The sequence below is a fragment of the Catharus ustulatus genome, chromosome 1 (assembly GCF_009819885.2).
Source record: "Catharus ustulatus isolate bCatUst1 chromosome 1, bCatUst1.pri.v2, whole genome shotgun sequence".
Lineage (NCBI taxonomy): Eukaryota > Metazoa > Chordata > Aves > Passeriformes > Turdidae > Catharus > Catharus ustulatus.
Genome location: NC_046221.1, coordinates 29,663,124 through 29,689,047, shown reverse-complemented (window position 1 = coordinate 29,689,047; position 25,924 = coordinate 29,663,124). Strand labels below are relative to the sequence as shown.

Genomic DNA, 25,924 nt, shown 5'->3' with positions numbered 1-25,924 from the left:
TGAGTCTACTTACAAAACTATTCCACTATTTCCTTATTTAGCTAAGCTTTTTCTCCAGTATATTTTCAAAGCATTGCTATAGATTTCATTATTTGCATTTTAGATTGTGTGGGAGGAAAAAAAAGTGGGGGAACCACAGGGGTCCTCACCATCCCTCCATGGTCCAATCAACAATGTTACTCCCTGCAGTTTGTCTGATTAATGGCTGCGCCTCCCACTGGGTTTGTGTAATAGGTGCAAGCAAGGTGTTTAGAAGTACTTTGTGCTTAATTGCTCTTGAGGTCAAAAGCCTGAGACATATACCATGCAGGGAGAAATTAATTCCCAGTTTTTAATAGTTGACTCTATTGAATGCACGCATAAGCTGTAGCATTATTTCCTGATCTTGGCACTGTTGTATCACTGAAGTCAGGAGAGCTTTGCATTGTATCCTGCATTGTATGTTTTCCAAATGCTGCTAGCATGGTCTTTACAGACCTGGTCAGCAATAGCAGTTACCTAAAACTGATGTTGGAGGACTTCGGGTGAAAAAAAACGCTTCTCAGGAGTAGGTATTTTGTAAAACAAGGGTCAAAGTTATGGTGATTACATGGAATGCATGAAAACAGTTGCTATTCAAAAATGGACTAATCAGCCATTTTTGATTTATAAATCAATGGTAGGAACAACATAAATTCTTGGACTTTTATTTTTGTGCTTGCCAGCTGTTCTCATGCCTATAGTTCATAAAACAGATATTTCTTCCTACTACCAAATGACACAAAACCATTTGACAGTCACCCATTTGTCTTTGATATTTTTGTCATTTGGGAATTATTGTGAAAAAATTTAGTAAGGTCTGATTTAATTAAGCATTTCCTGTTATGCAATGATAGTGCATTCTTGGGTTTCTCACTTGCATAATATTTCCTGTTCTAATTGGCCTTTTGTATTCCATGGAAAAAGCAGCCTAGTTTGAGTTTTCATTGACTGATTGGATTGATTATTTAGAGATGACATGCTGGTAATGTTATTTGTTTCATAGAAATGTAGTCAGAAGAACCATTGCCTCAACATCTAATAACGTGTGCCTTTTTTTCAGTTTGCAAGTACACAGTCCATGAACGCTGTGTCTCCAGAGCTCCTGCATCTTGCATCAAAACATATGTGAAGTCTAAAAAGAATACTGATGTAAGTTTGGGGTAGCTTGTAACTTTGCCATGCTGTTGTTAATTTAGTAACTCTATGTATATCCACATTTTTCTTTTGCAGGTAATGCACCATTTTTGGGTAGAAGGAAACTGTCCAACAAAATGTGATAAGTGTCACAAAACTATAAAGTGTTACCAAGGCTTGACTGGACTTCACTGTGTTTGGTGTCAGATTACAGTGAGTATACTATAGTAAAACTTTTCACACAGGTTCGAGAGATAAAAATGGAATGTCTTTCTGTAGCCTCATAATCTGGAACGTCTCATTTGATTTAGTCATTAGAAATGACTAGTGTGCATTCAAGGAATGGTATATGCAGAATATTCCTATGGCTTCTTAATTGTGGCAAGCAAATATGCTTACTTCATGTCATGAAATGCTTCTTTCAATATATCATTAAGCAAATTTTCTTCGATATCCATACAAAAAGAATGTGTGCACTAAAGAACAGAATTCCCAATCTGCACTAGAGAAAGATTATGAAAGGGTTTTCAGTACCAGGAAAAATCAAGGTCGCTGTGACAGTAGGTCTAATTGGTGATGTACTGACAGGCAAATAAATTTGAGGACATTTGATAGGATACTCTGATTCCAAGTATCTGGGAATAATACCAGAGTCAAGTTGATAATATACTAATCTGTGCACCAAGTCAGATATATACAACTTTTGTGTGCTCCTTATTCAGCAGGAACCAGTGACTGGAACTAATGACATTCAGGGAACACTGCCCTTATAAGTGAGATCTTCATGCTAGAAGGAGCAATGCCAGTATTTCTCTTTCTAGCCAGGGCAGGATTTAAATCTAAATGGGGAGAGATTTCAGCCTTCTTCGCATGTATTTGCTGGTTTTGCTGATATCATTATTATTATTGTTACGGAACAGCAGTTGTTTGTTCAGTGCTTTAAATAATGATTTGAGACTGAGGCGTTAGCGAATGTTTGTTTTAAACATACAAGTTTGGATGTTTTATGACATATTTTCTTAACACAAGAATACAAAATACGAAGCATCATCAAAGAAAATAGATCCAGGATGCTTTCAGTGATAAGCTGTTATGATTACTTAAAAAACAATATTTTAGAAGAAAGCAAATATGTAGTCCAGATTTCTGTCAAAATTTGGATAATTTATGTAAAGAGTAAAACACCCAATCCAAAATATTTTGCATGTAGATAATTAAACTTAGACAGTGGCTGTATGTGTTTAGCAAGAAAAATAAGGATGTTCTGCTGTAGATATAGAAGTGTTTACATCTATATAATATGTGTGTATCATTCAAGAAATATATATTGTGTAACATATATTGACTTCTAAAGTCAAAGTCAGTTATGGAAATTCTATCTTTCCAGTAGAAATTATTTTCCCATTAGTTCATGTGGATCTGGACCAGATTTGTAAAGGTCTTTTACTCCTTGAAGTTGTACATCAAGATTTAGAGGATTTTTATAAGAACTGTTATTCACTAAAGAAGTACTGAGGGATTATTTATAATTGAAATCACTGTAAAGAAAAATTCTAAATTCTTTTGAAAATGTCTTGGATGCCTGTGTGCTAATTTAAATGCCTAAATAACTGTTAAGGTTCCAATTAAAAATGGGTGTGTGTTTTTTGACAGCTGAAATTGAAAATGTTGGCACTAAGGTTTACAGTTCTTCAGTTTATTTCCATCAGTAACTTAAAGGCTTTTTTAAAAGTAATTTTGTATTTTCAAATAAATGTAATATTATTTTTTTATTTCTTTTTGTAGATTCAGATGTGAATTAGACCCAAGTGAAGAATGAGTATTTGTAAATGCTGCAAATTATATTTCAAATGCCTATTCACTTGCAATTCTCTGATATATTCTATTGCAATAACTTCATTTTCTAATAGTAGTACCTTTATTACAGGAAAAAAAGTGTTTTGAATTTCTAACAGATGCATGATTTTTGGGTATTTATTCAAATAACTGACTCAAGTTCCAAAATTTAGAGGTTTTTTTTCACTAAGGAGGCTTGTTGTATTGACTTTTCTGCCAAATCCATGAACCCTCTTCCATATAATTTTTAGTTCTCCACCATGGTCACGTTAATCTTTTTCCCCCTCATCTTCACTCCAGGAAATATACTTTTTCCTGCTGTGCAGGTTTGTGAGGGAGGTAATATTTTACAAGAGATAGGTTTAGGATAAGGGAGTTTTGGGGAAATACTTAAAACCTGCTAAAATACAGGTTTTTTAAGGGGCATGCACATTATTTTATTTCTTTTTGTCAAAGTGTTATTTTCATTAAAGCTACAATTCTTCTACCCTTTGTTATTTGCTATGTGCCAACTCTTGTCAGAGATCAGCAGAGACTAATAAGAAGATTAAGCTATTTTTTCATAGATAAGTTTTCATGCCACTGAGTAGCAAAGCTGCTAATTACCGCTGAATGTGTGAAGATACTTTTATTTGATGTAACATGGCCTGGTGTGCATTAATTATGGTACAAGTAGCCTTACCACTGAGGCAGAGAATTAGCATGACAAATGATTTAGATTACAGGGCTACCAAAATACCCCCACAATAAGGCTGTAATACTCAGAGTAAATCAGAACTCTTTAGACTTTTATTTTCTGTTGCTAAGTAACTGCCTAAAAAGGTAACTTTGCAGTGTAAATGAATATGGACAAGGCTAATATTAGGTGTCATTCAGTTCAAAATTCAGAAATGTCATGTCCAAATTAACTGTACCAGATAATTTTATGAAGACCATATTACCAGTAAAGTTTATGTACGTCAGCAATTGATACAATTTTATTGTAATTTTGATAGAGTTCATATGAGTTAAACCATTTAAGGGAAAACGAGTCAGTCATTGAAAAAACGTGATTTGCAGATGCAGGCATTGAACTACAGATTTTGTAACAGCTTTTGAACATGTTGAGCTAATGCTGTATGCTACCTGTTACACTAGATAAATCACTTGTTTATAAGATTTTACCTCACAACTCCTGATATTTATTAGCCTGATTATTTTTCTTTATTGTAAAGATGCATATATTTTCACAAACGTCCATCTCTATGGGAAATGGATGCTATCTGAACACCTTAATGCATTTTATTGAATCTACACAGAGATAAAAATGCAGAATAATTTAGGTTGGAAAAGACCTTTACAATCATCAAGTCCAGAAAAATAAACTTTCACAAAATTTTACAATATTAATTTTATTTTAATCTGACTATCTCTAATGATACTGCAAAGTATACCAGTTAAATGTGAATGCTTTGTATGACTCAAACACACAACTGTGCCTTAGTACTACGTGGCTGAATATTTAGTAATTTTAATTGAGTTACATTCTAAATTATGAACATGAACTCCTGATTGGTAATGCAAAATATTTCATCATTTATCCTTACTTGTTACAGTTTTATGTTCCTGTTATATGCATGTTTGTCCATTCAACCTCTGTAACAAAACAGAAGTCATACAATGCTCTTCCTGTCAGCAGTTCTGGGGGTATTCTTTTCATGTTTTCAGAGTAGAACTATTGTCATTGCCTTCAAGAAAACTGGATGGATTCTAGGCATAAATTAGAAAAAGGGGAGTAGTTCCAGTTGCTCAGCAGTCAATGGAAACCTGAAAACTGATTTAATCAGGACCAAAATTTACCCAACCAAACTTAACTTAGGATATTCCTGTGTTCTTATATTTGAATCTGTAGTGGCTATCAGCTTCAGGAATGAAGCAGAGTTACACCAGTAGTGCCAAAAGCTGCTTTGAATTACTCACTAGTAGTAGAACACAATTTCCCAACTCAGTGCAAGAAACTCTCTTCCGAAATGAAGCTTTTTGTCACCAATAACGGTATGCTGATGTTACTGTACTGCTGTGCAACATTCTTATTTTGTGTGCTGATCTACACATGCAATTTACAAACTGAAAAATACTTTAATCCATCGTTTTTCACTTCAGTAGAAATCTTTTAGTTTATTTCCATCCTAGGGAACTTTCCACTGCAGTGTGTTTTGTTTTCCTTCCAGGAATTTAGTAAGAATTAGGTTGATGAAATTCACCCCATTCTAGAATGTCCATTTTCTTATGCTGTACTAGTAAAATGTCTAAATTGAATCTTAATTTTCTGTCTTCGTGTAGTTGCATAACAAGTGCGCTTCACATCTGAAACCTGAATGTGACTGTGGACCTTTGAAGGACCATATTTTACCACCCACATCAATCTGCCCAGTAGTATTGGTGAGTTGTCTGTATGTTAATTTCAGATGTAATCTTTTCTCATATGCAGCATTAAAATGCTACTGGGACTGACTGCCAGGTATTTGCTAAATTCACAGGACTATGTGACCCTTAAAAACAAAGTGTGTGAAATCCTGGCTGATGGGTTTATAGGCGTAAGTGTTTTACCCTCTGCATATTGCATTTTCCTTCGTGTGAGAATGAACCTTCTGTGGGGCATATTATAACTGAAGCTGACTCAGGTTTTATCACTTATTCAAACTGTACTTACCAGAAACTGTATAGGCAGAACACTTCTACATTTTACATCTTTTATAGATCCAACTTCCCAGAATAATGAAGTTACTCTTATGGGCAGTTTTTTGCTTGGGATGCATATTGTATATCTGCAGTGCTGAGGTCTCTGATCTAAGCCGGAGGTTACCTAGAATGATGACACTGGTCTTGCAGTAAGCTATGCATCAACATTATGGTATATTTTATTCTGCAGTCGTGGACAGTAAATTTCTCTGTCCACAAAAACAATAACTCAATTCAATGAAAATAAAAATGCATATGTGTAGGTTGTATAGAAAAGAGCTGACCATTTTACCATTAAAAAAGAGCTTGAGAATTAACTTATGTATTCACATATTAAATTGGATATTTTATGCTGATGAAAGTCATAGCATCATCATATTCATAGGAGAACAGATGAGTGGTCCTCTTTAAATATATTTCATAAGTGTAAGAAATGCTTGAACTTGAGAAAGTGTAATTTATTAAGGGGAGGCAGAAAAAGAAAATATACCTCCTAATCTTAAACCAGTTGCTGATCATTAGGAATATTCGTGCCTATTGTTAATTATTTTCTACTGAATCTTTTTTGCTGTTTGTTTATAAACCTCTTAAAGAACAGATGCTGGATTTTGGCCCCCTACTTGTGCGAAGTGGGATTATTCCATTGCTCTCAAGAAATAATCCAATGGAAACCTGTAATATTTATGAAATATTTAAAATAGTTTTTAAGTCACAAGAATGACTTTGTAGTTTATATCTATGGTATTTTAGTATTATCTGGAAAAGTTCTGATTAATAGTTATAAAATATTACTTCATGATTATATTCTGTATTACCTTATTTAATTTTCAGGATGTGAGGTCATACTTTAAAAGTTTGCATCTGGAAATTATGATTCTGGTATTGGGCTATTGTTTTCTTTTTAATGTTATTTATCATTTGCCATTGGTATAAATGGAATTAATCTTCAGCATGAAATTTTATCTTCAGTTATATTGGCATAACTACATTTTCTTTTCAGGAGAGGAAGAGGAATAGAGGAATTAAGATTTTTATTCCTCAATTGGAGTTTAGTTAAGTTGTTTAGTGGATATGTAGAACCACTCTAGAGTCAAATCACCCTTGAATAGGTTTGTTTTAGCTCCAAATTTTCAAGGCATCAGCAGAAGTAAATATGTTTTCCCATTTTGGAATCATGTTACTAACAGTGTAACACAAGACATGTATTTCAGCACAATTTATATTGTTCGGAATGGAAACTATATTTTACCATGATTTAATGGGGACTTCATAATTTTGAAGTATATTTTTTAATCTTGTAGTTTCTTCCAAAAATGCATAAAAAACCTCAGTTTAGTTATGTTGCAAGTACTACCTCATTGACCTAGCTAGTAGTAATTTCTTCTGAAAGTGGTTGGTTATAGTGTACATATGATTGGTGTTAGTAATTTTTTAATTAATGTCTCCCATTTCCTGTTGTGAAGATTCCTATTGAGAAGCATAATACTTCAGTGTATATGAGACGAGCATTCTCAATAATGACAGCAAAACCAGTGAATATATTCTTGTGAAAACTGTCTATCCATGCAATAGGAAGTGTGTATATTAATAAAAATGATATGTTCAGACGTACAAATCTGACAGTTGAAGGGTCCTTCACCCAGGTCAACATTTAACTTCAGCGATCAGCTGAGCATTAATATTCTTGCAATGCTGTGTTTATGTGGAAGGTAAATAAAAGCAGATGACCATAACACATGCTGTACCAGAGATACCCTTGAGTATTTTGAGGTGTCTTCTCCCATAGAATATAAGGAAAATAACAAGATCAAAAATCTTTTATCTTTTTTCTCCTAAAAATGTTGGCCCTTCCACCTGTAACTTTGGAAGTCCAGATTTCTTTCAGAAAACTGCAGTATTCATTTCAGAGCAAGATACCTTCTTCTAAGTTTCTCTCCAAGGGTACAGGGTAGATCCTTCTCATCTTTTCTCTTTTGCAGAACTAGGGACTTTCATATTTTTTTCTTTTCCATCCAGCGTTTCTCATGTCTCATTTCTTCAGTTCTTGTGAAGTCCAGCCTCAACAATTTCTACACAGTTAAAAAACTTTTTCATACATTGCATTTCACAGCACTATGTATTATATCAGTGCTACTAAAATGATCTCAGCTGAGTGACTCTTAGTGGCTGGAGAGACAACCAAAATACCTTGTCATGTGGAAGTTGGATGGCTGGTCTACATTAAATAAGGATCCTCCCATCTTCAAAACTGTGCAAAAATAGAACTTGTCAAATATTATTCTTAAATATGATAAACTACGTTGTCAGCTGAAAAAAAACCAATGGGGAAAATCATGTAGTTGATACTGTGTACATCATGAAAACATCACATACCTGTCTAGATTCAGTGTCTTATTAAGATTTTTCATATCTCACTGCTTCAATTTCAAATGTTTCAGTAAAATGTAGTCTGTCAACTTTAGTCCTTTTTACTTTTCAGTTTACCCTATATAAGACTTGTTGTATGGTGAAGTTTTTTGTTCAAGTTAAATGAGTTTTGTTATAAACTGTGTGCAGATCTCAAGTGATAGTCTTTTAATAGATGTCAGATACACTTTAATGTTACTCTCTTTTATTTCAGTAACATTTTAATTAATTCATACTGATTGAATAAATGTACATTGAGACTTGTTTCCTAATGAGGGCACATTTAGAGGAAAGGTTTTGCATCATTCTGATATCCTGTGGGTAATTATATTCTAATTATATGGTGGGGGGGATAAAGTCTATAACTCAGTACTGATATTGTTCATTGGACCCAATTAATTACATGCACATAATGAAAGTTCATGATAAGGTTGACTGGCAGTGAGTTTAAAAATCTTTAACTCAATTGAATCCTAGCCTACCCGGAGCACAGAATTAGATCATAACCAGGTTTAAAACTGGGTATTGGAATGAGATGAGAGTGAGTAGTGAAGAAAACAAGATTGGTCTCTGCTTATGAGACAGTTTCCCTCACACTGTCCCTTTATAAGGCAGAAAGGGAAAAATGCTAGCCTACATTTTGTCTTCATTTCATGCCTTCCTTTACTTTGCTCCATTTACTGATGAACATATAGGATGTTCTAATTTTTATTTATGTCTGTAGAAAAGTAATTAGATTTGCAATTTCCCACCAAAATAGATACAGACCTGGATAGTGACCAACAGACCAATAAAAGATTACTATTTAATAAATAATAATGTGTATTTATTGCATAATACATGATGATTTTGGTTCCCCTATCGTATATGTGAGTTTTACAATTAATTTTTTTCACTTAATTTCTAGCATTATTTTTAAAAAACATAATGAAAACTTCTAATTGTGGATTAAAAATAAAATTAAGGAATAAACTATAAAACATAAGGTACCCTGCTTGCAATTACTATATGGCAAGTATCACTGTCCCCATAGTAACCAGTTTATTTCAGAGGGGGAGGATCTGGTATAATATTGAAGGTAAGGAATGAAAAAATAAAATTTAAAACTGGTTGCATTTCTTTGTGTTTTGATATCCAACTTCATTGTTTTGCATTTTGTGAAAAATAGGTCACAGGACAAAAAGTTTGAAACAATTTTCATTTTGCTTCTTTTCTCTTGTGAATGAATTTGACTTTTGTTTTGGGTAGTGAAGATTTCATAACGTTTTAGGACAAAACCACGTAAGCATAAATACAATTGGTGTAAATATGGAATATTTATGGAAATAATGGAATATGTATACAGAGATAAATTGATATATATAAAATATGTAGATTTTTTTTGCATCATAGTATACAAATGTTTGTATACACTAATATAAAATACGATCATAAACTGAATTCACTTGACCTCTTGATATAAAATATAGATGGCTATGTAGTTTGGAGGAGGAAACAGATATATCTGATTACTTTGGCATTTTGTTATACCAAACCATAAATGTGCAAAAATATTTTGTTTATGACTAGTTCTATTTAGTCATATAGAACAATATACACAGCAGATTAAAAATTTCTGAGATAGGAAATGTGCCTTATTCAACCAAATAATATGCATTGTGATCTATAGCTTCAAACTTTTGTGTAAATATAGCAATTGTATTGACATTCTGGCAAAAAAAGATACAGAATTAAAGTTGAAAATACTGTTCAAGAATTTTCTTTCACTATCAGTATTTAGACTTCATAGAATAGCTATTGACTGTGTTATAATTGCAACATAGTTCAATAGCTATTTTTTCCATGTCTGGTAATATGTTTCGCTAATACTATTTTCCTGTGAGGTATGTAGACGTTATTCACATAGGAAAGCAAAGTTGTAGAGATTGAGAAAGGGAATTAGCAGTACCTGGTTGAAAAATGAGCATTCTTAATCCCCTTTCCAGTTATTAATCCTAAAATGATTCTTCAGTTTTTGTAATAGTAGAGATGAGTTTTATCTTAGTTGAATCCAAGCTCAACATGGAGCACAGAAAGTCAGTGCAATGTAAGCATTTTATGAGCAACTCAGTCCTTTGAAGTTGAGTACTAGCCTTATCATGTGTTTCTGAACAAAGATACTATAAAAAAAAGTTATTTGAATATATATGCTGGGGGGGGTAGTTGAATTTAGATCTGGTTGTTGAATATTAAGTAATGACATCACAAATGAAAGAGATTTAAAAAACAAAACAAACCACTTTTTTGCTTTTCAATTGTGTTTCATATTGCAGCTTCAGTTCTCTGAGAATCTAAATCAGACTTGAAATATAATAGTGTCCTTATCTACGCTAAGAGCTTTTTCATTTCTTTGAAGTCAGAAGGAAATTAATAATTGCCCTGGAGGAAAATGTATCTTCCTAACTAATTAGCTGTTCGACAAACACAGTTCAATGTTAAAATAATAAGATGCTGATAAACTGAAATGGCAGCCATTCAATCATTTTAAGTTATATCTAGTTGCCTGCCCACAGCTCATCACAAATGTCTGTTTCTAAGTTTATTCCTTACATCCTCTCCCACTGGAGTTTAATATGATTTTATTTTCAAAATTCTTTTCCAACACTTTTGTTTTTCTTGGACAGTATATATAATCAGCTACTGTAGCCCAAGTTGGAGTTTCAAATCCAGTTGAAAATCTTGCACCATATCTTGATGCATACACTGAATGGCAAGATATAAGATGTCAGGCAAGTTGTCTACAAAAAACTGAATGAACTAAGGCTAAATGAGAAAGACTTGATTGTGATTTGGTGTGTAATCCTTTACCTTTTTATTGAGGCAAACTACAAAAGGATAATATTTATTTACAAAAGCATCACATAGTGGTTCTTTGTTCAGAAGAAGGAACAATCAACAGTTTTAGAAGTTATTCTTAAACATATATTCTTCATTCCAACCTTGTCTTTTTGCATATATTTTGGCTGCCAGTATTATGGGTGACAAAATGCTTCCTTCTCAATGGCATAATATGATTTTTCTTTTTTTTTTTTCTTAGCTGCAAATGCGTTTCTCAAGATAGCTCTCAAATTAATTAGAATCCTTAACTTTCCTTTATAGTATGGACATATGCAGCTCACTGGATGGTATTTTTGCTGAGAATTGGTTAATAATCTTGTCCACGGGATGACTTTTAGCTTCTGCCTAGGGATTTAGAGCTGAGTATTGTGCTACAGCTCTATGAGCTTTCAAGACAGCATGATGTGGTGTTCTAATATAGGCTCTTTTGATTAGCATGTACACAGAGCTGGAAATGTGGAGAATTTATAAAGTAAATTTTCAAAATATTTTAGGTCATCTGAATCACAGTTACTTTAGATACTACAGATAAGATTGCCTGCCATGGTTTTGGCATAGTAGTGATGTGGTTTTTTATTTTTAGTTTGCAGGATTTTTGAATCTTCAGTTCTCTTTGTTTATTGTATAATTATGGACAGAAATTTCATGGAATGGGAATTTTGTAAACAGGGTCTTGAATGCTGTATAGGTTTAAAATATTACAGTCTAGGAGTTGCTGTTATTATTAATAATCTATTATTATTATTATTATTATTATTATTATTATTATTATTATTATTATTATTATTATTATTATTATTATTATTATTATTATTATTATTTCTTAAAGATTCCCACATCATTACACAAATTAGCTCTAAGGAATCATGAAGCAGCCATCCTTCAAGTTCCTTAAAAAGAATCCCAAAGCGTCAGTTTGGTATTCAAGTAATGTATTTAAATTTCCCTGGCCTTCATCTTGAAAACATATGAGGATACCTTTATGTGGTATTCTGTCTGATCTATGAAGTTTTGTAGTTCTAAAATAAGATTTTTTTAAAACAACTATTTTAGTTTATGCGTAGTAAAATAAGAATATATTTCTCTTGTTATGCAATCCCATACCCAGATAAGGTATATATTTAATCTGAAAATATATATAATAAAAGTAATTATCACAGAGAAATAATTTTAAAATTTAAACTATCAACTGGCAAACTGTAATGGTATTAAGCATTTATTTATGACTTTGCATTTCTATATAATGTACAAGTAAATTGTATTTTCATGCTATGAAATGCATTGATTTAAATTATCTTGTGTAGGAAATAATCCAGAAAAAATATATTTGCAATCACTGATTAAAAGACAAGGTAAGAAAAAGCAGTTGTTGCTGTATTTGCCCTGGATTCTGTGTCAGCAGTTAAATGATAAAGATGCAACTCTTTAGTAAGCCTTTAGTAACTATTCATCTGTTTTTACCCTAACAGCTGTGATAGAATATGGTATTTTTAAGTGTTAGTGTTTTGTGTAAAGGAAAAGATTCTACCTCTCTATAAAGAAAGAATATAAGCTGTTTTTGAGGACTAATTATGTTAGTCCTTGTTAATTGTAGCAGAGGAGGGCTTTTTAAACAAGATTCCTTGATTTGGTTGAGAATTCAAAAACTTGGAAGATAAAATCAAAATAGTTATCCAGGTATCAAGTATCTCTTTCTACTGTTCAAAAGAATGAAGTCCTCAGGTTTTCTAGTATTGTTATCTGTTGTTAAAATGGTGCGACATGTTCTTTGCAGAGTGTAAATTATGTAATATGAAAGCCGAAACATTGGGAAAGTCCACTTGTGTAAAAGTGTAACAAAGTACCATATGTATTGTTGTTGACTGCTGCAAGGTAACATTCATTGTGAACACCTTGTCCATGCCCTCTGCCATCCCAGCTGTTTGGTGCTGCAGCCTAACACTCTTTTTTTCCAACAGACGCTTCCCACTTTAGGAGGTTTGCTCCCTGAGGTGCGTAGCAGGGGGCATCCCTGAACACTCAGCTACTAACAGTTCATGATACCGTACATTCTTTCTGCTATGAAGTGCATTTTGGGGCTGAACCAAAAATCTAGAGAGGATATTCTGGGTTGTTATTTGGAAAGTCCTGTCTTATTTGTCAATTATTTTCTCATTTGGAATATGGAATAGATGCAATTGAGTAATTCTCACCTGGTAGTGGTCTCTCTGGAGCAGGCCTGAATGCTAGAAACTCCAACTAATGCATATTCACTTCAAAATGGAATTCAAGGGGGGAAATAAGACATGAGAAGTGAAAAAAGGGGTGGAAAAATGGTTTGCTGTGGTAAGTACTACTTTGGAAGGCATGTGCTCTGACACAGACCAAAAGAACAAAAAACTTCATTCTTTGAGCCATCAAAATGTACAGTAGCATCTGAATTGCTGTATTCTGTCAACCTCATGCATGTTCACTAAACAAAATAGTTCACCGATACATTGGTCATTTTGTATGCTTTATTTAGCAAGATAATAAAAAAACAGCACGACTTTTATAGAAATATTTCTTAAATTGAAGGATAAATTTTTGCATTTTATAAACTCATTTTTTCAATGCATGTCAGATTTTTCTTAACATTACTAAAATTTTTAGGCTGTTATCCATTCTTTTCTTCTATTTTTATCTACTTTAAAAATTGACTTGTTTATTCCTTGACACTCTCTGATATGTTAGTAATGTTTTAGTTCCCAAAACAAAAATACTCTAGGTCAGGCACAACTGATATTCGATATATAAAAGAAAGGGTCTACATAAGAATACTTTTTAAAAAATTAATGAAGTGGTAAATCTTTTTGTGTTCCATTAACAGATTTATTCATTAGAATTATGATGCAATTAATCACAATATGTCATACAAACTAAGTCAAATCTCATTAATGTGATACATACCTAAAAATTATAGGATATGTAACTCTAGGAAATCTAGAATCTATTGTCAGGTTCTTCAGAAATGTTTTAGAGAACAGTATTGATAGACATGGCATGTATTGTGGTCTCATACTCATATGATGGGTGATATGAAATACTTTATTTGTACTTTCTTCAAAAATCATCAGTGAAGAAAGCAGAGTTTCAGTGTTTATGAGATCAGGTGTCCATCTTTGATCATAATTATTAACATACTAGACAATTTTGTATTGTGAATATTCTTTTTCCTTTGTTATCTGAGATATATGACCTAATCTTGCGTTGTCTTTGTAAACCAAGAAATGGTTTTGCTTATGGTGTGGGAAATACAAACTAGAGAAGGAATGGTAATGCAGCAGTCATAGGACTAAGGCCACCTGATGGTATTTACTGCTATTTGTATCATGCTGCTATTTGTATCACCCCAATATGCAAAACGTTGCTCTAGGTAATTGTCACAACATTTTACTTGAGTCATTAATAACAGTGGATTTGGGCATGGGCCTCAGCAGTGTATAAATAGCTTTCTTCTAAATACTGGAATGATATATGCAAGAGGATTTTTAGTACCGCACTATAAGTATGCCTGTTTTGAACATTTTTGACATTTCTAAATAAGCAAACTCATTGTGCTGAGTCTGTTACTTTCTGCTACGTTTTTCTTTCCATTGTCACAAATGTGTCCTTTAGCTTGAGATTTTCCTAGACCTTTTAAAATTTTCTCTCCATCTCTGATTTTTGTTAGAAGTAACAATTTTTACTAGCTTTTTCTCTGCTTTACTGACACCTGATTTGATTTTTGAAGATGTTTCAGTGTTCATAAAACAGATTTGGCCACAATGTAAAATCCTATTAAACAGGTTATACTTTCTTTTTATGCAAGGTAGTAACTTTTAAGGGTAATTATTCACAAAGTGGTTTAAAACCTCAAAGCAACTTCTTAAATTTGTAAAGAAGTGTGAGGCTTCCTTCATGCAGAAGTATCTTACTTGCTGTCATTGGGACTAACCAATCCATTGTGCAAAATGTTTTGTGTTAGTCCAAAAATTTTATTCTCTTTGGGTGCCTCATCCTGGTTCTACTTTCTGAAAAAAATCAAATAAGTGCAGAGCTGGTGATATTTTTTAGGCAGTGATATATACAGTATTTTTGTTTATAAGTTTAAGGATGATGTGAATAGCTCTAATTGCTTCTACTGTTTTCTCTTCAAAACAATGATGCTACAGTCTAGAGTCTTGGACCTCGTCTTGCACCAATCAAGTTACTCAAAGCATCCAAGAGCTCTGTTAACTAACCTCTTAGGAATCTCACTGCATACAGACAGTTGTGTAGACTCCCCTGGTTTTTGGGCTTTTTTTCCAGTGGCATAGGTTTGTCCATCCTTTTATACAAAGTGTGGTCAGATTGTTGCAGTTCCCCCAAGCACTTGGCTACCCAAAGTAGTCTAGGATGACCTGGACCTCTGTTTGCATCAGATCTAGGCTGACCCTGTCATCCTTAGTTAAAGACACTGATGATGAAATAAAAACAGTCAGGGTCCACATTTGTGTTAGAAGGCACTGTATAAAGATGGGAGTTATTCCGTTCCTGACAGTAAAATCTGCTCCTGAGTTTCATGGATTAATTGCTGCTACCGTCCCCAAGGCTTTATGGGAGCTAGCACGGAGATGCGTTTGGCCTGGTATGGAATGTAAATGGTAACATTTAATGAACTTGTTACTGAATGCAGTTGCAGGGGGTGCAATGATGTCCTTCATGCTCCTTTTCTAGTGCAGCAGCTTTGTGCCAGCCCGTTCCCTTGACTAGTTTAAAGCCTCCTTGTGAAGTGAGGAAAGCAGCTGGGATGCAGTTGGGATTGCAGACCCTGATTCTGTTTGATAAACATCTGCTATCTTAATTTTATGGTGCATTTTTTGGACAAGCTAAAAGGACATGCTGGGCGCAGTTTATAAATAGAATAAATGAGATACAAAGAATGAGAATTCTTTTTTCCATGCAGAGTTATCTGAAATGACCTGATAACAGTTGAAAATATGATTGCAACAGTGTAATACTGAGTTTTTCCTCTTTCAAATAACCATCTCATTTTACTGTGTACCAGCATCAAAAGTTGCCAGTGGCTTAGAATCTGATGTAGATTCTGGTTTCCTTCTGATACAAAATACATGCTTTATAAAAAGCTACTCAGCTTGTTGATTATGGTTCATTTAGACCAAGGTATATTTTGCCGAAGTGATAAAGTACTCTGAGGCATCCAACTTTTGCTAGTAGTCAGAATGAAATTTTGAAAAATTAGTGATCACTTAGCAATATGCGTATTAAACAACCAAGTATATTGTATGATTGGCTTCCAAGTTTCAAAATGGCACCCTGGTAATGTCAGATTATTATTTCACATCATTGCATTAATTTGTGTTGTGACTGCACACTTTTTCATCCATCTATTGCCTAGTCATTATGGAATGTCCAGGCACATAGATAGATGTTATGTGAAGTGACCAGACATTGTGTATTTACTGACGGAGATCTCATTTTCATTAAAGCAGACTCTGACATTACTTACTAATCAAAAAAATCTTTGTGGAGGTGCAGTCTCAGTTACAGTTGTATAGCATTGTATGATGTGTTAAAATGTTCCCTTTTCTCCTTTTCTCTTTTCAAGGAAAGACAAGCAACTGTGAAAAAAGAAAAGAGCTGCCCCCAGCAAATGAACAAACTAGGAGAACGAAACAAAATGCAAAGAGCAAATTCTGTCACCGTAGATGGACAAGGCCTTCAGGTGTGATTATTGTTATTTTAATATTAAGAAGATGATTTTTAGATATAAAGAGTGAGATATGTTTAAAGTAAAATATGCATTCGCTCTTCGAATATTTCACTTTCACATATTTAAAGGGCAATAGGTAAAGTCTTCCATTGTTTCAGGAATCCTGTGTATGCATCTACTTCTCAGGTGATCGTTAGGATTTCCTGTGACATTATGGGAGAGGGAGGACTAGCTCTAAAACGCTTCTGTCATGGGGTGAAGCTGAACCAGTTTATTTTGGTATCTATCACACAATGTTGTATAAATTTACATTATTAATCTAAGTCTGTCCTGATAACTGTTAACTATTCTCATTTGGACCTGTTAATTAATGGGTGGAATAAACTTCAAGGGTGTTATTTGTCCAGATATTTCTGAGTAGGGTATTTGGCATATCAAAATAAACAGTGGTGAGAAGCAATGTGTTTTCATTACTAGCAATTCTATAATAACTAGCAATATCTATAATAAAAATGGAAGTTTTTCTACTTGAAAGAAAAAGTCATGTGTGTGATGAGCTAGCGTTATTTAAGGGTGGTGATATAGAGGCGTGCCTGAACTGCTGACTTCTTTCCCTTGAGATAAGAGTAGTTTTGAGTGAAATCAATGTCCATATACAGAATGCTACTGCTTTATTTCCTCAGGAGTTAAATTATCATCATGATAACAATGTGATAATAATTTAATATGCGCAGTTGTCTGTTCTCTCTATCTTTGATATGTTGCAATTGGGCTTCAGTAAAAAGATTCCATTACCATATGTCAATTACCTTCTGCCTCATAATTATTTCATCTTGTTGTGTCAGGATAGGAAGGCTTATTGTATTGTTTTGTGTTCTAGGTTAGTCAAACATTCTTGTTATGGCAACCCAAAGAAGGGAAAAAATACCAAACAAAAAAAATCTCCTGAAAAATAAACCCTAAAACCTATCCAGTCACTTGGCTGCTCTATTGATGGTATAGTTGGATATTAGAGCAATCATTATCCATTGCTTTCAAAAATCTATTCCTGTAGTTATCATTTTCACAGGTGTCATTGCTATCCAGATTGTCTATGACAGAACATGAAGCACAAAATACTACAGTCTAAATTGAAAGAAATCTCAAGTTGTTTCTAATCAGTCACAGTGTGATTAATAAGTTTGTGCTAAAGGGAAATCACAGTGTTTTCTAACTTTTGGGTGATATTCACACAATTCCAATGAGACAAAGTATTCTAGATAGAGGAGTGTCTTTGGCATCTCCTTTTGGTTGCAGCACCATGTATCATTATGCATTTTGTGTTTACTCCAAGCGTGAGATTACTTATGCTCCTAGTTTGTTTTCAGCTATTTTTTGTCTCTATTTCCCACTCAAGTGATACCATGCCTAGGATATACTTAGTCTACTCAAAACAGTGGCTTTTAGCACCACGGACTCTTCTAACACATAACTTAAAATTATTATGTGTTCTGCTTTCAGGTCATAAGATTTCCCCTAAGTTTTTTAGTGTGATCCAAAACTTGTGTTTTATCTTCTCTTTCCAAGATTAATCAAAACCCTGGATTTTATCCTTGCTTTTCTTTATTACTGCTAGAGATGGAGAAAAAGAGAGTGGAGACAAAGATGGGGAATTATTGTTGAGTAGATTTGAGGTGTGTTTTGAAGTGCTTGGTGTTTTGTAATGACACATTTGTAATGTAGTGTATGACACTGTACTGGTAATCATGGTGATAACATTAGAAATAATTCTTCAGTTACGGGCCTAATTTGCTGATTATACTGTGGTCTTTGTTTTTCATGGATGGATTAAATTGGTTTTGAATAACAGGAGCCCATCTTAGCATCAAATATTTAATTTTTGATTGGCATTAAAATGATAACCTGTTATGAATAATTATTGTGAAGGCTGAGTGGACCTTGAAGGCTATCTTACTGAAAGGATGGGATCAATGAGAATGTTAGTGCTTTTCTTCCTCACAGATTGTGTAATTTTTTAACTATTCTCACAAAGATGTAAGATACTATAAATAAAACTGGTAATTAATGTTAGTATTTTGCCCAAAGATGGTCTGGAGAAAACATTCTGTATCTGATCAAAGTATACTACTCTAATTCTCCCATATCTGGCATGCTACTCTGTTTCTTATACTCTGATTCTGCTGGCATGGTCTCATTTTAACAAGATCTTCAGTAAGCAAGGGTTTTATTTCAGAAAACTTAATCAGTATGTTAATTGGATTTGTTTATGATCTAAGTTCCAAGTTAACAAAGCAAAGATCTTCATACTACTGCTGTTAGACCTCTGTTTTCAATATGGGAGAAACTATATATGTGCTCCACCACTTTTTTCTTTTTCCTTTTAACTTTAAGTCACTTGTCATATAACACTGTGAAGATTACCTTTAAATTGTGCTAGATTAGGGCTTGAAAATGTTCACTAATTTAGTCTAAATCTTTAGTTGCATTTCATTATATAAAAATACCGTATGTTATCTGGAAAAGTAATTTGGAAAAGCTGTAAAAATTTAATTAAAATTTATTTTGGAATCGAGTGGGATACAGACTAGTTATTAGTGTTTTTTGGTTGTTTTTTTTTTGATGATCCAAACCCTTCTACTTGAAATAATCTCATTGAGTCTTAAAATGAAAGATATTAAATAGGAAAGTCCATCACTTAGCTTTTGTTGAGAAAAGGATCAAGCCCAAACCTTCTTTCCATCAGACAGAGTGAGCAGATAACGTAGTGGCAGTGGAGGTCTGCACGACTTAAAGACAATTAATCATAGTTAAGCACATTCATCTTGCCTCTTTCTAGCTAACCAGCATAATGATCAGGATTATTATTTCTAATTAGAGGAAGTAATAGATCATGTATAACCTTAGGATGAGTCTCATTAATTAACCTGCGTCCTAAGGGATTTCAGTAGGTATTCCATCTCTGTCACAATGAGCACCATTGGTTTACACTTAGTTCACAGGAATAAACACCATGGGAATTGGCTAAATAACTAAAATTGATTAAAACAGTAGGTAAACATTAAATATATGACAAAATTCACTGTATTCTGCAATTTGATGTATGTTTCAACATGCAGCACTTTACTGCTCCAGGTGATACTGCGTTGTGTTTATGATAAGCTTAATACCACTGAATTTGTGGACTTTTCCATTATTTTTGTGTATATTGGAACAGACTTGAATTTATTGTTTTGTGAAATCATGAATAGAGTTGATACACTAGTGCTTAACATTTCCTACTAATAGAAAAGTGTTTTTAGATGCCTGTAGGATTGTATGCATGTATCTATTATATGCCTGTAAAACTCCTTAGCTATGATGTTTCTCAGGTTCTGCCTTAAAATTGCACATTATGAATTCTTCAAATTTTGTTATTTCAGGAATTATGAGTAAGGATTTTGAGCAAGGCCTTTCAATGTATCATTTGGAAATGCATATAGTCTGAGCTTTATGTCTGAAGTTGTTATTGTTGACTTTGGAGATGTCGACTTCGAACTCTTAATATACTTTCAAATATTTTGGAATTGATAGATGTCTGAAAGTGGTGCTTCTAAATGTGAACAGTTCATGGTTTAAAGACCACACATCAGAGATCATGTGATACTTGTTTTTTATGTTCAAATATTTGGAGTAAAGGCAACAAACACACACATCTCAGAGTATCTGAAAATACATACTAACCCTATTACTTAGAATGAAGGTGTTAGCTTGTAAAGCTAAATATTAACTTAAATGTGTAAAACTTTCCATACACAAAAGAATGTTTTAAAAAGTTATGGTAGAAGTTATTGTTTCATTCCTTCTTCTCAACATTCATTTCCTGAGACTTGCCTTCTTTCTTATGGTCTCTCTCCTACTTTCTTTCGTTTTTCAACTTTCTCGGGTGTTTAAAGGAATTCCTTAATGTTATGGTTGCCACATTTTAAAAAGTGTCTAATTTCATATTATAAAAATATTGCAGGTATTCATTGCCATGATTTAAAAAAAAAAAGTCTGTTAAGTTCAGTGTTCCATATAGCTATGGTTGACCTTCATACTATATAATACTATATATAATTTCTCACCTCAAAATAGTTTCTTTTAAACTTTGTTCTTTTCATTATTTTTAAGGAAATTATTGTCAGTGTAATTAATGCATTATTTGCATTTAAGGTTTTCTACTGATGGAGCTATATGTATATACATACATACATATATATATATATATATATATATACACATGCACACAAATTTATATCTATCTAGAGAGAGATAGGTTATATATGTATATATCTCAATATTTCAGTGGCATCATTGTTTAAACTGGCAACACGGCTGTAAAGCAGACAGCATTAAAGAAGTTACTTGCAATTTCTGGCAAATTAATGAAGTGAGGATTATTGCAAATTATGGTATTGCTTCCAGCTGGATTACATAGCATAACATAGAGTTTGCATTAAGCCTTTTGCTTTCTGTCTACTATAGGAAAAAATGAATGCAACACACAGCATTAATGAGTGGCTGTGTTATTCCCTTCTTTTAGATCACTCCAGTTCCAGGCACTCATCCACTTTTAGTTTTTGTCAATCCTAAAAGTGGTGGGAAACAAGGAGAAAGGTAAGGATTTTTTTTCTTTTTTTCCTCTCTTTCTTGATTCTGGTCTGTGAAATGTATAAAAGTTAATTTTAAAAATTTGTGCATGAGGAAAAATATCCAACATTTTGTATTGTTATTCCTCAGAGCTGAACATCCTATATCCCTGTACCTATCTCCAGTTAAAAACAAGAGTTAGTTCTATAGAACAGTTTTGTTTCAAATCAAGAAAAAGTGACTATAGTCAGTGCATGGGTTTATGTGATTTGCCTGAAGATGTGAGTTGCCATATCTTGTATTAAAACTTAAAAGTGCTGACAGTCTTCTTTTAATCTGTGTAATGATTATGCAGCCAGACCAGTACTTTAAATTAGAGCTAGTATTCCATTTGCTAATGTATGATTTGCTTTTTAAAGACTTAGTAGTAGAGGCTCTCAAGCCTCTTCATGAGATTTCCTTCAAAGAAACCTTTTGATTTCTGTAGATAGGAAGCGTTCCAAAAATCCAGTTGAATTATTAGTGTCCAATCAAACAAACTTAAAGACATACTAATTTTACACGTCAGTAATAACATTGATTTAAATTAAAAATATCTGAGTTTATTAGTTTAATGTTAATGTATCAGAGGCTCCATAAAGTAGAGGTAAGGAGGATTCTCCTCCTACTCAGGCAGGAATGCTGAATTAGTTACCCCCTAGACAGACTTTTCAGAGCATGCTTTAGTCAGGATTCCAAATGCTAACAATACAGCCATTTCTGATCATCCCATAAATCCCTAAACTTTTATAACCTAGTTCACTGTGTCTGTAACTTCATGATACTTCGTGTCATGTCACCATTGCTGTAACTTCAAATCTTGAAAGAGATCATGGTCTTTTGGCCAGGGTCTGCCTGAAGGGGGCACCTGTGGATAGTGGTGATATGGGTAATGAGAAGCAAAAAAGGAGGGATGCAGTGTGATTCTAAAGCCTCGAACCAAGCAAGTAAACTACAGTGGGTCAGCTTTCCCTACTTTCTCCACTCTGCCTCCCTTAGATCACATCTTCCTGTGCCCCTAAAAGTAAACTGTCAAAGGGGGCAGAACCCTGCATAGTTGTTGGGGTAATTCTTAGAGTTAAGGAGTATTAACCAAAACTGTATTTGAAGGCCTCTGAGAGAACTGATTATCACTTGAGAGCTGATTATGTAATCTCTGGACTGGTATGCCTAGATGTCAGCTAGGTGTGTCAAAGGTAGTTAATTATCTAAAAGATTAATTCTAAACATTTTCAAGAACATGCCTTTGCAATTGTAACGAAACAGTGTGAGCCATCCTGAGTTTTCATGTTTCAGCCAGAGCAGCAGTGTGAGGCAGCCCTGGTCTGCTGTGCTGTCAGGGGGCTTGTGGAAAGCAATCTGCACTGGCACTCAGCTTGACTTTTTATGGTACCAGTGTGAAGTGAGTAGATGAGAGATCCAGTCTGCAATTATGTAGGTGAGAGGCAGGTTAGAGAGCTGCACTTACACAGTTAGTTATAGCCTAGAAACAATTTAATGAAATGCTGTTTCACAGCTTTCAGTTCCCAGCTCGTAATTGGTCTCAAGCGTTACTGTCTGAATGGGCTTAATGCATTAGGGATGTCATTTAATGTTAGATATTCTCCAGGGTAAAAGCAAGTTTAAAATCTGATCCCCATCTCAAGCTCCTACTCCCCTTCATGTATTACAGTCAGACACTTCTCAGTTGATGTCAATGAAACGGTTACTGAAGCCAAACAGATCACAGGAATTATTTGAATTTTAAAAATGGATGCCCTATATGCACTTCATTCACTAGCACCATTATCCACAAGTGTCATTACACAATTAAGTGTATAGCATGAGGGCAGGCACCAGCAGATGAGTATAGTGAATTGCAAGAACCTCTTAAATTGGCTTTGATACCACACACACACAAAATGTTAAATTGCATACTAATATGTCAAGGTCACACTCAATATTTCTGTTTTAAGAGAAGCACATCAAAAGGTCAACTGCATAGTCATGTAAACATATGTCAGGTCATTCACCATTAGGAGATAATATCTCACAGTGGGATCTAAAGCCAGATTCAAAAAGGTTAAAAAAAGTCCACATATGGACTATTTGTTGACAAGGAGATTGCACTCCATTTTATAGGTGTTAATGTTACATATCACTGCCAGTAGCAAAAATATTAAATAAGGATGTTAAGAGTGCACTGTAGTTTGAATATTCAATTTAGGTGATGAAAACATTTTCAGGAGAAATTATTGAGCTTTTTTTAGTTTCACTGGGCTTTATCTGTCTGTCTCCTTTACAGTCAATAACCAGAAAGAGATTCCCATGTATTCCCTACCCTCCAATTTTGTGGCAGTTAGATGTTGTGGAAAGTAAAAATCATAGGACATTTCAAGACATAAATTGCTTTGCAAAATGCACAGTTATGGTGATTCACAGATTTCTTCACAATTGGAAGGGACCCACAAGGATCATCGAGTCCGACTTTTAAGTAAATGGCATTCAAGTCAGGCTTTTTGATTGTAGCAGTTGTGTACTCTGGTCAGGTACTGAGAGGGTGGGAATAAAGGGTACACTGTAACAAAAGTAAGATTTCCCCAGCAGTGAGGAGAGAAAAAGAAAAAAAAAAAAAAAGCAAAAGAAGCCCACAACCTTCTAATTTTTGTAGATCAGAATTTCCTTATCTTGATTCATTCAAATTAAGAAAATCTTCTGTTGAAAACTATTCCTCAGTCTTTATTTAGGATGCTCTGTATTTGAGAGGTCACAATGAATGAAAATAAGATTTCTGATTGACTTTCATTGAACACAGAAAGGTTATTGCAGATTGTCACAACTCCAGTGTTCCCACAGTTCCATGTGTGAGATTTACATTGTGGTAACCCAGCCCATTTCATTGCCTTTATTCTTGGAGAGAGTTTATGTATCCAACTAAAAAACAGTTGAATAAATGCATACCCCCATTAATACATGGTCCTTTCCTCTTGTATTTTGTATTTTTTTCCAAATCTCTCAAATGCAAAAGAAAAAAACTGAGGATCACTTGAAGGTAAAAAAAGAAGTTTGTTGTATTAGTTTTTAAATGTTCAAACAAAGGGATGTTGGTAAACAAATGGATATGTAGAAAAAGTGCATTCAGAACACAAAAAATATGTTCTCCACAACTGTATCTTATCAATACATTTTTAAACTTTCATTATGTTAAAAATTCAGTTTTTCAGAATGTGTAGTGATAAATGTATTCTTCCTGAATAGGTTTCTGTTTGAAGGACCAGTGCTATGACTTTAAGACATAATTGCAAAATAAATAATTATGACAATAGCCCCATTATATTTTCTTCTCAATTAGGAGGTTAATAATTACCCATCACATGAAACTCAAGTGTATTTACAGTTATTTGGACTTGAATGGTTTTGTTTAATAGACAATACATATGTTTATAGTAGAATAAAAATATAAGTCAATGTTAATTAAGAAGAAAGTAGAAAAATAGAATTAAAGCTGATGAATTTAAGGCTTTTGCATATTAGAAATGGCTTTTAACTGAGCATGAGACTGAATAGGAGTTCATAAAATCCAGGCAAGTGGATTCCTCAGGCTGTATCACACCGTAAGATATTTTCAGTGGTTGTGCATGAAAATGGGCAGGTGCAGTTAATGTCATCCCAAAAAGATGCAGAACTTCAATTTCATTCTAGAGTTATAGCTTTGGGGTGTCTGCATTTATGATCTGACGGATTTTAATAATCTGTGCGTAGAATGTATATATATAGCCCACCATTCACAAAATAGTTTCTTTCAACAGAAAAAATATACAACAAACATGTAGTGCTTCTAAAAGGTATTGTTAAGGGTAATGTTTCTCACATAAGAGTCCTTCTAAATCATGCTGTTGTTTTGCTGTACTCATTACTTTGATTTCCACTTCCCCATTTTCCAGTTTATTTGCCTGACCAGAGGGTGAGTTTACACAATTGTTTCCTTGACAAATGTGCTGTTGGATGCACTGAAGATCAGCTTCCGTACACTGACTTTTCCTGCTGACTCCATGTTCAGTGTCTGTGCAATACAGGTTGATAATATTTTTAACCTTTGCTGTTTTCACATAACCTGAATTCATAGTAGCTCTTCCCTCCTCCCCTCTGATGAATCTGCTTTTCTGAGATTTCATTTAGCATGGAGACAAAATATAAAAGCAGTTTCAAATGATCTTTTTCAAATATTGTGTATATGGAGAGAAGATAACTAGAATTTTTTATTTTAGAGAGGAGTCCTTGTCTGACATCAGGGTTAAGTTAAGCCCATATTTACCACATCATTAGTAACCCCTAGAGGACTGAAGATGTGTCCCCCAGTTGTGGCAGAAGGTATTACCATGGCCAACAGTCAACTTTATTGCCAGTTTTGAATTACCAGCTAGTTTCTGGCCATTTATTTTTTTCTCTTCTTCAGAAGACAGCTTAATCTAACTCAGCCCAAGGTGCACTCAGAAGTATTTTCTTCAGCAGCCGAGCTGTTTAAAGATGATGCCAGCTCCTTTGGCTTCTCCTAAGATAATTTTCTGCCTCCTCAGTTATGCTAGCAGA

The 25,924-nt window shown here is 33.8% G+C and overlaps 1 protein-coding gene across 8 annotated transcripts in view; it reads left to right on the top strand.

Annotated features, from left to right (window-relative positions):
• The window catches only part of DGKB (diacylglycerol kinase beta), a 412,441-nt gene that overhangs the window by 177,466 nt on the left and 209,051 nt on the right, over nt 1-25,924 (top strand). For 6 of the 8 annotated variants that reach the window (XM_033067483.1, XM_033067474.2, XM_033067464.1 and 3 more), the window contains 6 exons: nt 1,082-1,170; nt 1,252-1,368; nt 5,314-5,412; nt 12,954-12,986; nt 16,604-16,720; nt 21,270-21,343. In XM_033067483.1, coding sequence (XP_032923374.1) covers nt 1,082-1,170; nt 1,252-1,368; nt 5,314-5,412; nt 12,954-12,986; nt 16,604-16,720; nt 21,270-21,343 — 529 coding nt within the window. The remainder of the gene's footprint in view (nt 1-1,081; nt 1,171-1,251; nt 1,369-5,313; nt 5,413-12,953; nt 12,987-16,603; nt 16,721-21,269; nt 21,344-25,924) is intronic. The other 2 variants (XM_033067507.1, XM_033067499.1) reach the window with 1 other exon arrangement.